Source organism: Eublepharis macularius, chromosome 11 (genome assembly GCF_028583425.1).
Source record: "Eublepharis macularius isolate TG4126 chromosome 11, MPM_Emac_v1.0, whole genome shotgun sequence".
NCBI lineage: Eukaryota > Metazoa > Chordata > Lepidosauria > Squamata > Eublepharidae > Eublepharis > Eublepharis macularius.
The window spans coordinates 87,798,265-87,812,583 of NC_072800.1; the positions used below are offsets into that span (position 1 = coordinate 87,798,265).

At 43.3% G+C, this 14,319-nt stretch overlaps 1 protein-coding gene across 4 annotated transcripts in view; it reads right to left on the minus strand.

Moving 5' to 3' along the window:
• CTDSPL (CTD small phosphatase like) overlaps positions 1–14,319 on the minus strand; it is a 79,530-nt gene that overhangs the window by 16,307 nt on the left and 48,904 nt on the right. For all 4 annotated transcript variants that reach the window (XM_054990879.1, XM_054990880.1, XM_054990877.1 and 1 more), the window contains 3 exons: positions 13,060–13,214; positions 3,122–3,154; positions 221–322 (listed from right to left, as the gene is read on the minus strand). In XM_054990879.1, coding sequence (XP_054846854.1) covers positions 221–322; positions 3,122–3,154; positions 13,060–13,214 — 290 coding nt within the window. The remainder of the gene's footprint in view (positions 1–220; positions 323–3,121; positions 3,155–13,059; positions 13,215–14,319) is intronic.

Below are 14,319 nucleotides of genomic sequence, written 5' to 3' on the forward strand. Positions count from 1 at the left end.
GAACCAACTCTTAGCAGGCAAAACAGCTGTCAAGGGGCTCTGAACAGGCCTCATTCTTTTTAACAACTGCACCTGCTATGGAGTTCTAATGTCTATACAATGAACCAATCTTGTAAAAAGACGATAAGGATTGGGAAGCTCTGAAAGACGGTCCGCCGCCCCTGACAATCATAGTCTATGCATGCATTCTGCTAGTTGTATCAGCGAGTAGTATACATACCTTAAATGAACTGTGCACTAGTGTTTCATCTAGATCAATGACCACACATTTCTTTCCATAATCCGATATTGTCATTTCTGGCAGGAGGTATTTAGCTGGTGGCTTAAATAGAAAACACAGGAACACCATGAGAGGTACATCGCCACTAGGGCTGCTGTAGTAGTAATCTGCAACAAAGAGCGACACAAACATGCGCTCAAAGTAGCTATGGCTGGTTTAGGTAGCATCAACTTTTAGGTACTTCATACATAAAGTACTGTATATTAGTCTCAATGTGAAAAGTGTTGGGAAACACACAGAATGCTTTAGCCAGTATGTTGACTGGTGTGGGTCACAGGGAGCCTGGACTTACCTACACTGTTTCCCAATCTGTTTCCATACCCAATTCAATGTGCTAGTGTTGACCTTTAAAACACTTAAGACCAGAGTATCTGAAGGACTGCTTACTCACGAACCTACCCAACCAATATGGTGTCCTTCTGAGGCCTTGCTTTGGGTGCCCCTGCCTTCTAAGATCAGCCGGGTGGCAACCCGGGAGAAGGCCTTCTTGATCACAGCATGAAACTTTGGATCTCTTCCCGCAGGGAGATTCATCTGTCTCCCTCTAATTGGTGTCTTCCACCAATGAGTGAGGACATTTTTGTTTCATTTGGCGTTACCTCAGTGACCCCTCCCTCCTTCCAGCTCTATGTTCTAATTGTTGTTTTCATGTGTCTTTTAACTTTATTTTATTTTAATGATGCATTTTTGTTTGGTTTTAATTGCATTTAAGACATGTTTTTATCATGCATATCTTTAATCTGTTAGCAGCCTTGGTGGCCCTGATGAAGGCCGAGTATAAATTTTGTAAATAAATATAAACAGCTGTACTTTTTGCATGTCATGCAGAAAGCAACTATATTAGTAGCATATTAAGGCCTCTGACTGTTTCATGCAAGATATGGGAGCTAGCATGGAATCTCTCAGAAGTCACTTTCAGGGCTAAAAAATTAAAATTATACTTCTGCTAAGATCCAATAATGCTGAGAAGTCTCCTAAATATTGGTGGCCTGCTTCACACATCACGTTTCTTAACATGGGAATGCTACAAATGGGCTTGCAAACTTCTTGGGGGGAGGGGGGCTGGAATTGATGGCTGCTCCCTGCTTAGCATACATCCTACGGCAAACCCAGGCTATGTGCTGTATAATGTGTGCGGGAAGGCATCTGTGATGAAAGCTAAAACTTAGGGAGGACGTGATCATGGAGAATAAACAGTATGTAATGTATTGAAAAAACGGATTAACTTGCAAAGGTGAAATGCGGGAACCAGAACCAGCTACACAAACTGCTCAATTCATAGAAGAATCTAAATATTAAAAGTGTGTATATGATGTGTGCTATAAGGTCTTCATTTCCTAGTTACCAAATGTTTGCAGTACAGGTTCTCATCCTGGCAGCCACAACAGTGTAGCATACCACATCACTGGGCAGCTGAATACGCCTACTGTTATGCACTATACTCAGCTGTATTATTTGGTTCTAATATTCAAGAACTTTTTAAAAGTATCTGTATCTGTATATAGCCAGCGGCAAGTAGATTTCTATCATGCGTGCAGAGAAAAATGGGGCAGTCAGGACATGAGCAGAAGCTGCCTTAGGACACAGCTTGGAAGCAGAAGAAACCAGCTCCCGTAGTGTCTACATGCATCATATGGTAAGATTATAAGCAGTCACTAGACGATATGCAATCTTCTGCAGAAGCCCCTGAATCCCAGAGGGAACGGTCAAAAATGTAAGATATAAGTTTTAATTAGTTTTTAAAAAAGGAATGTATTTAGGCACAAGAGGTGGTGGTGGTAAGAAGAGATGACAAATGATACCAAACAAAGAAATGGAAGTCCTGTCGCTTACCATGCTAGCGAAACTAAGGCTAACCAATAAAAAGTCTGAAGACAGAATCAAGTTGGAAAGCAAGCAAAAAAATATTTCAGGCTTTGCCATTGGAGAACGCAAATCCCACCTAGAAGGGTTAGTTGTGCATAAGACTGCCTTCCTGTGGGGAACCAAGAATTCTTGCACATCTCTGTTCTACGCAAGGGGGGTACACATGCATCCCGTTTCGTTAGAACATTCACCTAGCTGCTAAAATACTTAGTTGAACTATGGCAGAGCTTATTTCAATATTTAGAGTTTATCCAAACAAAACGAAACTTTGGGCTTCCCTCATCTGATAACTATTTTGTATTTGTCTGTAACGGGATCTCCCTTACAGACTTGAAGGCAGAGCAATGAAGTTTGGTATGCACATTCAGGGCAGATTAATCCTCTTTATCACAGCCTGAAATGGTGCATGTGGGAACAGAAGGGTGAATATTTATGCACGCTCTCTCTGTCTTTTAAACTATATTTTATTCTCCCCAGGGCGAATAAACACGGTAGTTTGCATTTCTACTGCATTTTTTTAAAAAGTTGATATTGGCATTCAGCAATCAGTTTAAGACACATCAACTAAAGAAAAATAACAGGAATCAAAGGGACCTATAAATACAGTTTTTATTTGTATGACTATCTATGCCTGCATCTTTCTCAAAAGTAAGCTATTGGTTAATAGAAGTTAATAATAATAATTGGGTGCAGTCAAGTCCAACTGACTCATGGCAACAGCAAGACCAATGAGTTTTCAAGGCAAGAGCTGCGCAACGGCAGTTTGCCACTGTCTTCCTCTGCACAGCGGCCCCTGTCTTCCTTGGTGGCCTCCCATCCAACTACTAACAGTGACTGACCCTGCTTAGCTTCCAAGCTCTGACAAGATGGAGCAAATCTGGGCTATTAGGCTGCTAACAGAAGAGAACAGCTCTATACAGAATACAACACTCAACACCAGAAACCTGTGAACATATAATTTAAAAAAATACATACACTTGGTATGGGAATGACCTGCATCTGGTCACCCTAGAGGGAAAAAAATCACTGTAAGAATAGTGTTTTTTGAAAGAACAGAACACAAAAGGGATTAAATTATCAGATTTAGTAATCAAACCATTCCAACAGAAACTCAAAAATATCAGAAACCAGTTAAGTAAAGAGAGGACTCAGTGCTATGGCAACTAAAATCATCAGTTTGCATCATAAAATCATACAGAAGCTTTTAAAAGAACAATGAACTGGTAGCTCCCTTGCTGGTAATGCCTATGTTCTCAATGGCTATTGCTTGAAAGCAATTGTGCTACACGAGAAAAAAAAGAGAATGGTAGATGTCGTTTCTGCACAGGTGCTTAGCAATTGCCGTGCATAAAACTCCCAGCACAACGATTAAAATTAGCATTCAAAGTAATTGGCAGGCTTATATGCAGTCATTTTCCAACAATACGCTAGCTTCTCACATGTGCAAGATTACACTCTCAGATGTTAAACACTGCCAGTATTCCATCTGTTCAAAATTATCTCAGCATCCCTTTTTGCGTGACCTAATAAATGCTGCAGACACCACTGAAATGCAAAATTGAGGTGTCGACTGTACAACCTGGTTGGGGCGGCGGGGAAGGACGACCGATATGCAGCATGGTAACAATCGGACAAGTATGGATGAACCTATCCGACAGTCCAAAGCCATGCCTGGTAGGCTGGGCCTACATTATGCCAAAGTATTGTTTTACATGGTAACACTGGAGAAAACAGGGTTGCGCTTACCTGTAACTGTTGTTCATCAAGTGGTCTTCTGGGGAGGCACACATTGGGACTGTGCATGTGCACACCAGCCATGGAAAAGATTTTCAGAGCTTTTTAGAAGACCAAGACAGCCCCTCCTAACCTTGGTGCTTTCCCACCAAAAACATCACATGACCAGGAAGAGGGGCGCTATTCCCTCAGTTCTCTCCATGTCACTACCGAAGGACCCCCCCCCCACACACACAGAAGCGAGGGTTCCAGAGATTTCACAGTGGGATATGGAGGGAGGGGTGTGCGCCTGCACAGAAGACCACTCGATGAACAAGTTACAGGGAAGTGCAACTGTTTCATCTTTGTGGTTTCTGTGCAGTCCCTCATTGGGGGAGTAGCAAGCTCACTTACTGAAGGAGGTGGGTGTGACACTCTCAAAGTAAGAGACCATGGAGGACTGCATTCCCAACAGATGCTTAGCATCTCATTGACATTCACCCGCAGGTGCTTATAAAGAAGCAGGGAGTTCTCTCCAAGTGTCCCTACCAAAGTATAAGCAGAAAAGCGGCAACGAAAAACAGTGCTCTAGTGGAGACAGCTGTGCTAGGTTAAGGGCACTAAACAGTCATGCACGCAAAACAGAGAGTGACAGCCCTACCAGCCCACTGCCAGGTCTCTCTTGAAGCCTGAATGACTAATACAACTGATAGTGTTGTGAGACATGAGGGCTGAAAGCCAACCCCTGGTAGGGAATCCTGGCCAGGGCACTGGACACATTAACACTGTGAAACTTTATGAATGGTGATGGGGGTGGGGTGGGGGAACATAGGTTAGAACTCACAATCTCCTCATTCCACAAGCTGAAGTGCTGCATACTAAAAATGAAGCACTACGGTGTTGCAAAAAATTAACAAGGAGTTAAACCCCTGCTTGGAATGTCTTTGGAAATCCAATAAGAGTAAAGTTTAGAGTGTTTAAAGTCCCAGACTTAACAGCATAAGAAGCAGGATCCAAGTTCTGTTATATCCTCAGCGGAGACTCTTACCCACTTAGAGGTGCAAGATATGGTAGTCAAGGAGCAGCAGTTGCCACTCAGGAAAAAAAAACCCCTGAGACTAATGCGGTAGCACAGGAAAAGGAGCTGACCAAACCTGCTGGAGTCACCAGCGGGAGTGAAAATGCAGCTGATTGGCCCCAGAATAAACCCCAGAATAATGAAAACAGTAAAGCAGGCCTGAAGGGGCCAATAAAAAGACAGCATGCACCATAAATGAACCTTATGCTGCTAGCAAAGCAATCTGCACAGCAAAAATGGCCACTGAGAAAAACATAAAAGCAGATCACCTTGCCAATAGATTAGCAAAGGTGTACCCCAATTACAGGGGTCCCCGGCAGCAAAGGAGCAAAAGGGCAGGGCCTAGATCATCACAAGCGTGTGGCAAGGCCAAACAGCCTATGCCTCCAATCAAGAGTATCTAGGAGTTGGTACCAGTTAGTTGAGGAAAATGTAACTGCAATGCATTTGCACTAAAACAAAAGAAGGAGAAAACTAAGGATGCCTAGTGCTCTAGGTGAAAGTAGTAAAAGTATGACAAGTCATTTTGCAGTAGACCAGGAGGCACCTGGAGACACACCCTCATAGTACAGCCCCCACACCACAGGGGCAGCCCCTGAGATGGCACTGACTCAGAGGCACAGCGTGACAAGAGTGCCCTGGAAAGAACGGCATGCTGAGAGCACGAGAATGGGGCACATACGCTGCATCTAGGAAAGAAGAAAACGAATCTCGGTATCCTTTTAAGTGTGAAACTTAAACCAAAGACCAAATTCTGCCATGGTGTCATATGGAGGTATGTAAGAACACAGGAAGCACAATTGTGAATGTTAAAAAACCTGAACCGTTTTAGTAAATCCGGGCCGACCAAGACTAAAAAGACTAAAACTCTATTTCAGCTAGTAGGATAAAAATGGGAGAGGGGGTTGCCCTGGAAAGGGTCAATAACTAACATCATATCGCAGCCTCAAGTGGGATACCCAGTTGCCTTATATTTTATAAACAGCTGGCAGAAGCCAGTAGCAGTCTGCACCCCCAACTGCAGAGGGGTTCTTTGTAGGAAGGGCAGAAAGATGTATGAATAAGACAGCCAAGCAAAACTATAAAGGCTACAATACACCAAATTAGACGACCAGGACCTAAAATAGGCCTTTTCATTTGTCCTCCTTAACAAGTAAGAAGCACTCAAAAATAACACCCCTTTCCCCTTTATTGGGGAGTACTGAGCTGAAGTTCACTTAATGGGAGGACAGGCAACCCTCCTTGACAGGAGAGGTGGGGAAGACTTTGGGTCTGAGCTCACAAATCAACACAGATGTTAAAAGGAATTGTAAGAAATCTGTGAGTGGTGGACTGGGCAGCAGGCCATGAACTTTTACTTTCTCTTGTAGAGTAAATCACCAATGAGGAGAGATGAATGAATTTAAAGGATTTTTCACAAGTCTGCTTCCAGAGAGACTCTTTCAGAAAGTAAGAAACTGGCCTCTTGCACGTGCAAAACAGCCCTAATGGAGACTCAAAGTGACTGTAACATTTTATACCTTTCCATTCCATCCACACAACAAACCTGCAAAGCAGGCCAGACTGAGAGAATGCGATGGGTCCAAGGTCACAGGCAAGCCTTTCAGAAAGAAAGGCATTTATTTGAACCTGAATTTTCCAGATCCTAGCCCAATGCTCTAACCACCACTATACCGAACTGGCTCTCGTTAGAAATGGCGTCATATAGGAATGACTCCAGAGACAAGCTAAACGCAATTTTAATAAGAACTCTCTCCAGGCAGTAGCAATTGCCATGCTGTGGAGTCTGTTTCATGTTTTTAATGTTAGTCCCAAGATACTGGAATGTGGAGCAATCCCAGCCCAAGTTTTACTCATGTCTGTGTAAGCAGGCTGAAGGACGGCTAGGGAAGACCTCTGTTAGGCCTTTGTTCTTTTCTTCATTCCTGCTGAATGAAGTTACTCCGTGGCTTCTTCTGCAAGATGAACTTTACATGGGTCTTTCTGCGTATTTGATCCACGAGGACTGGATCCGCTTTATTCATCGGTTCTGGCCCTGTACTGCTTTGATTCTTCAATTCTACACTTTGAGGGAGTCAAAGCAAAGTGATGTCTATTTTTTTAACAGCACCAACATTGCAATATTGCTGTTTGAATTTTTTTTTTTAAGTCAAAAAAGAATAGATTAAAAAGCAGAGGAAGCACAGCACCAGAGTTTTTATGCTACAGAGTTTTTATGCTAGCAATATTGCAGCATCCCTCCCTTCCCCCAGCAGTTGTAGGGTTTTTTTTTATTTAAGGCACCAACATTGCAACATGCTATTTAATTTTTTTTAAAAAAAAACTCAGGAAAAATGATTTGGTTATTGTTCAGCCAATCAGAATACAGAGGAATAAAGGGGAAAACAAAAGACCGGGACAGGGCACAGCCACACACCGAAAGCAATTCTGCACTTCAAAAAAGCCCTAGCTTTGACTTTGCTGGGGGAAAAACCCATCGGGGTATGCGTGTAGGGAGAAAAGCCACGGAAAAACTGGGAAAAGATCGATTCTGCAGCAAATACAGTCTTTCTCTGTGCAAAATGAAAAAAAGACTGGGAAAGTTTGGAGACAGAATTGGGGTGTTTTGACTGTGTGTGCAGAAGTCTGGAGAGAAATCGATGCAGTATGGGGCCAGAACTGACGAAAAAGTCCTGTGTGGAAAAGACCTGTGTTGACTTTCCTGAACGAGTACAGAATCTTACAGCAATGAGACGGAGAATCCTGGGGAGAGCCAACCCCGTTCCCTGTTAGGAAAAAGGGAGTAAGGGCATACATGGAACCAATAAGAAAAAGACTGACTTCAAGAAGGGTTAGGGCTGAGAGGTGCAGGATGACCATCTCTACTGATCATAGAAGTAACGGAAGAGCCCGAATCATGACATCAGTGGTTCCGAGGCTGCCATGTCACTGGGTTAGATCTTTTAACCCTTGCCTCCAGCGATCTCATCAAGGACCGAGGACAGCCTGGGAGGAAGAGGGATTCTTTGCGTCAGGCTGCCGCCCAATCAAAGCCTTCAGAAAAAAAGCCTGTCGGCCTCAGAACTGAGGCTTTGTTGGGCTTCACCTCCAGTCTTCTCCCTTTGGGACCGAGGGTGCTAGGGAGCGGGCAGGTGCGTTTAATCAGGCTGGCACGAAGCCGCAGCCTTTGAGCAAGAGCCGTTTTGAGGAGGCTCTGATAGATCTGGTGACAGAAAGGGCAGGAGGCTCTATCTGGCGCTCCCCAGGCAGATAAGGCACACAGAATGGACGTCTTTCAGCGTCATTTTAAAGGCACAACTGGTACAATCGTGAAGAAGCTCCCAATCTTAAGGCATAACAACAAAGGAAAAAAACGAAAACTTTTCTTCTTTAAACATAGTTTTATTCCCCACTAAAAGGACTACTGATGATTTAAAAAAAGAACTTTGAAGAAAAATAAGTCTCAGCCTCAAGGACGATGTAAGGGTAAAGCAGAGAACAGCAATGAAGATCCTCTCTCCGTGGTGGCAAAAACTGAGGAAATAGTGGCCCCTCATGGAGGTCATGTGCTGTTTGTGGTGGTAAAGCGCCAAAGAGAGGAGGGGTGCTCCTAGCCTTCTAGAAAGCTCAGGAAATCTTTACTGCAGCTGGCAAGCACACGCGTAGTCCCATTGTGGGATCGCACAGAAGTCACAAAGATGAACTCAAGTTATTTTCAGACCTTGTAAGACAAGAGGTGCTGGGCTTCAAGCCTGGCTCTGTGACAGGCTGTGACTCTAATTCCAGAGGTATGGTGCGGAAGGCGGCGCCTACTCAGAACGAAGGAAATGACACGCTACAGAGGCTCCATCGCTCCTACAGGCTCGTTTGTCCCCAGGCTTAACTTGAGTAAACTGTGGCTCCTTCACTTGTCATAAAATCTATTTTACAACTGTCTGCCACCTCCAAACTCTGTATAAGCAGTTACCTTAATCTCCTTCAACATATGATAAACAAACCGAGTCGTGTCAGTTTCAATGAGTTAATGATTTTCTGAGTACCTGAATCTACAGCTAGAAAAAACAGAACCTCATTGTACCCACTTCAGTCTCCTTCCTCTTCCATTTCTTTCCCATTTTCATTACTGCCATCCTTAAAGCAACCCAAAAGACACAAGGCAAAATACACTTTTAGCTTCTGCTACAATTCCAGGATGATCAATATTCACTTTTTAGAGGAAAAGAGCAAGAGTCCAGTAGCACCTATATGACTAACTAAATTAGTGGTAGGGTATGAGCTTTTCTAAACCACAGCTCACTTCTTCAGATACAGCTAGAATGTGAGTCCATCTGTCCTTATATCTTGGAGAGATAGGACAGATAGACTTGCATTCTAGCTGTATCTGAAGAAGTGAGCTGAGGCTCATGAAAGCTCATACCCTACCACTAATTTTGTTAGTCTTATAGGTGCTACTGGACTCTTGCTCTTTTCCACTGCTACGGACAGACTAACATGGCTACCCATCTCGATCTATCTCCACTTTCTAGAGCTCAGGGATGCCCCCGTTTCTTGATTATGTTAACACAGAAACCAGTTAATGGTCTACCCCCACATACACTTTGTCCAAAGAAAGCAATAATTTCCCTCAAGCAATTATCAGTGACCACCATCAGGCTGCTCCTCCTACTTTAGAAAGGTTAATGAGCAGAAGACTGGTATGCACCAGTGAAGTTACTGTGCCCCTGAACTGCATTTCCCCACCTGAGGAAGGGAAATTCAGAGGACCTCAGTACTGGACACATTGCAAATCCTTCCAGTGTATCATAGAGCAGGCTCCCGGCAAAGCTACCACAAGTTCACACGTGGAAACAGGCAGGGCTTTTTTTCAGGGGGAACGCGGGGGAACGGAGTTCCGGAACCTCTTGAAAATGGTCACATGGCTGGTGGCCCCGCCCCCTGATCTCCAGACAGAGGGGAGTTGAGATGGTCCTCCGCGCCACAGAGTGGCACGGAGGGCAATCTCAACTCCCCTCTGTCTGGAGATCAGGGGGCGGGGTCACGAGCCATGTGACCATTTTCTCTGAGGGCAACCCACTGAGTCCCACCACCTCTTTTCCCAGAAAAAAAGCCCTGGAAATAGGATGCCGTCAATGGAATGGGTCATATTTGAACCTTGCAGGTCAAAATGGCAGGGACACACTAGAGGATAATTTCAAACTTTAGTTCATGGAATCACTGCAGTTACTTGGTTATAAACCAATTATGCAAACACACTTCTACGTGGAAATGAACTAGTCCAAGAGTTGCACAGACTTGCCTATCAGTTATGCTGTTGGCATGAACCAATGCAATTACTCTGCGACAGAGCCTGGGAGACTGCATCCTAAGTGTTACTTTAGCAATATTAATTATGTAGGATTAGTGTTAATTACTTCAAGAGTGCTTTAAATGTCTTTTTTTCCAAGGGGGGGGGGAGTGGAATACGTCAAGACTTGCTGCTTGAATCTTAAAGCACCATGGTGACCATGAGCCTCTTTGAGGATTTGGGTATCAAGTGTCCTAATCGCTGCTCTGAACTCTTAATCCAAATTTCTCCAGTAATTACCCTAAACTTTAATATTACCTTATCCTAATTACACACAGTTCAATCTATTTTATCCTCAATTATAGAAAAGTTAATCTCTTCTGTGTTTGCTAATTCTCTTACACATTCACTGAATACCTGCAATGGGATTATATTTCTGCTAATTTACAATTTGGAAATCTGTGAGATTTATTTTCAAATTATTCAAATGCAAGAGCAATTGTTAATTCCCAGTTTTTATAAGGAGAACGCATTATCATCAGTGTAGTCCAAGGCTGGTTCCAAACTGAGCAGATCTCCACCAGAAGCCCACCAAATCTTTTTATTACTGCCTAACCAGGGTTAGGAGGAGGGAGGGGCTGCCAGGTTTTCTGGCATCTTGCCCTTGAACTGGCAGGACAAAAAATTTTCCGACTTGGATTAGGAGGAGGGCCATTTAACTTTTGCAAGTGATGTTAATCGTTCATACTAATTAGGCTGCCATGCCAAAGAAAAAAATCATTCTATCCAGGGGTGAAAAAGGTGTAATTTAATGACAAGTTCTGTGGTTCAGCAACAGAACACAGTATTTGCTCGCACAAGGTCCCAGGTTCTAAGCTACTCTTTTAAATTACAGGTCTAAATTACTTTGGGGATTTGGCATGGAAGCAGTTTAAAGGAAAACTGGAGGGAAGAGATACCAGGTACACACTATAGTCCAAATTCATAAGTGGTTATGAATCAGGCATGGCCGTGGTTAAGATCAGGCGTGGCCTCACCATAACAGAAAGCAGACTCAATTGCTCCACTAGCCAGAGGAACACCCGTGTCCTGTGGCTGCACTCCCTGTTGCATGGCCAGACTCCCTTCCCCAACCCCCGAGAGGGCACCACACACACAGGACGTGGCCACAGTTAATCCTAGCTTAACGATAATCAGATCGTCTTCATGGAACCAGATCTACGTGGAGCTATGTTTGAAAAGTATTAACTGGGAAAGGTCCTACAGAGAATACAACTCTCAGTTGTGTCTGGAAACTAACAGGGAGCCAGTGCAATTATTTCAGTGTCCTGGTTTTTACTAATAAACCCATACAACTTCTAGGGTATCTTTAAGCCTGCCTACTCTCACATGAGCATATTTATATACTCTGGTCACATTTGGAGGCCTTGATTCATGCTACCCAACCATCTGAGGTGCAATGCAATGGAGGTGGGGTGTAACATGGGACAGACCCCTCTCTGAGGCAGTACTGAGTACGTGGAACTCTTTCCCTAGGAAGATTCTCCTTGCCTGCCCTTAGCTGACCTTCAGGTACCAGTTTAAGGCTATTCACTTCCAGAAGAGTTTGACGGCTTAGCAAATTTTGAAATTTGCAACATTACTTCAAATTGTTTTTCTAGACCATTTAATTTGTGCTTTTATGTTACCATTTAGTATATTTAAATTTTTTGCTTTCTTCTTCATTGGGATTTTTAACATTTGCTACCTTGTAGAACTGAAGGACCGAAAGCATAGTAGTTAAGTGGCTGGGTTGCCAATCAGCACCCTGCTGGTTTGAATCCCACTATTGTCATGAGGTCAGCAGGTGGCCTGGGGTAAACCATGCCTCTCGGCCCCAGCAACCCAACTGTATTGTGGGCATAATACTATACTGACTTTGTTCACCACTCTGAGTAGGGTTCTAATCTGCCTGGAAGAGCAGCATGTAAGGACAGTTATTATTATTAAAGATGGTAGAGAAATATTTTAGCAAAACACTACAAAGATCATGCTGACTCTGGGCACATCAGATTATCCTATTTCCTTGCCTGTTTTCCAAAAAAAGCCAGGAAGAGTTGGATCCACCTCCATAGCAACATGGAAGTTTGGTTCAGATTGTCGTGTTTTGGCAGTCACAAACATCACATACCTTTATGCACATTCTCCATTCTCACACACAGATTCCTCCCTTTCATGTTCGTCCTAGATATAATCTACTGCCATGTCTAAAACAGGTAATCCATGGTTGGTGTCAACTAGGAAGGCCATCAAACCATGGACTGCAATTGGGGGTGAAAGTAACTTAAAAATTTCTTACTGGTACTGTCTGGCACAGAAAGGCTTGAAGCAAAAGATGAGAGGAATTACTTTGTCCACTTTCTTATTGTAACTCTTTAGCAGCCCATACCAGCTTAATTTCACCCCGTTGCAAACCAATGCAAGCCATGGTTTGTAGCCAATTCCTGGTATGTCTAATCACAGGTTTCCCAATTCAGACCTCACAGCAAATTATAGCTAGAGCAAACCAAGAACACTAAGGAAGAGGGGGGCACACAAATCTACAAGATGCTTACACATTTCGTGATGGGGCTGTATGGGACCAATGATATTTTAAACATAATGTTATGTTTGACGTGCAATTAGTAACAAGATCTTCACCTCAGCAGCCTTTGGCATGAATACAATCATTTTCAAGGAACGAGAAGTATGTTATCATTCAATTAAACTTAGAAGCATTCCCCCCCCCTGTTCACAGACAAGGACTTTTCCCGTGGAAGGAAGAAGTAACAGACATGCTTGTTTTCAGTCCCAAAGCAAACTAACAAACAAAAAGCTGACCTTCTGAAGTCCGCCATTCTCTTCCACCAATGGAGGAAGAACACTGGTGCTGTTGGGAGACGTTGACTCAACATTGTAGTCACGAAAGCAGCAGAACAAAGTGCTAAAGATGCTTCGACTCCTCTGCTTCTTCAAACTGAGATTACATTGAGACACTATAAAGAAAAGACAACATTTAAATTAGGTGAAAATGCTTGTTAGACTGACAGATCAAGTTATTTCATACCTGTGTCCAGATAACTTCAACACAATGTAAAATCAGACAATCTACACTCTGCTTATTCTAGTGGAACATACGTTCGGGTTTCTGTATATGTTTGGCCTTGTTGCCTGTGGGACAATGGAACAGTCTTAATTTAGCTCACAGAGTTGTTTTTGTACCTTTCCCTGGAACCTGTTCAATGCCCACACTACGGTGTTTGGTAAAGTACCCGCCAAAAGGGCACTCTGAAGGACCATTTGTAACTGAACTTGCTAAGCCAAATGGACCAATGCAGGCACTTCAAACATTATACAGCATCAGACACATGAACAACACACATTACTTTGAATTTATAAGCAAAAATGTGAAATGGAAAACAGTCCTTGTATTTACATGGGGGAGGGGGTAAAAGGAACCTGGAACCACCAGTTTGTCACAGCCAAAAATGTGATAATAACAACATTCGATTTATATACCGCCCCGCAGGACAACTTAACGCCCACTCAGAGTGGTTTACAAAGTATGTTATTCTTATCCCCACAACAAAACACCCTGTGAGGTGGGTGGGGTTGAGAGAGCTCCTAGAAGCTGTGACTCACTCAGGGTCCCCCAACTGGCTTCAAGTGGAGGAGTGGGGAATCAAACCTGGTTCTCCAGATTAGAGTCCTGCGCTCTTAACCACTACACCAAACTGGCTAATATGATATGTTAGTCTGTACTGTGTTATAGATACAAGAACCACTTGGGCCTCTACATCCTCTTTGCTGACACACAAATTTCAAGGCTCAGAGGCATGTGATTAAGAGTCTATTTCAGGAGACAGGTCTGCCCAAGGCTGTGATCTCTGTAAGCAATTCTGGTATTTCAGCCAAGATACAAACTGGAGAAATAGTTCCATTAGACTAGGGGGTGAGGGCTTCAAATTAATTTTTCTGTAACAGTAATGAAAGTGAGGGTTTTCAAAAAATGATACACTATGAGGATCAGTTATACAAAGAAAAAATCCACTGGATGGAGGCTCTTGATATTAGTCGAAGGTCCTTTTAAGATCCCGTTTA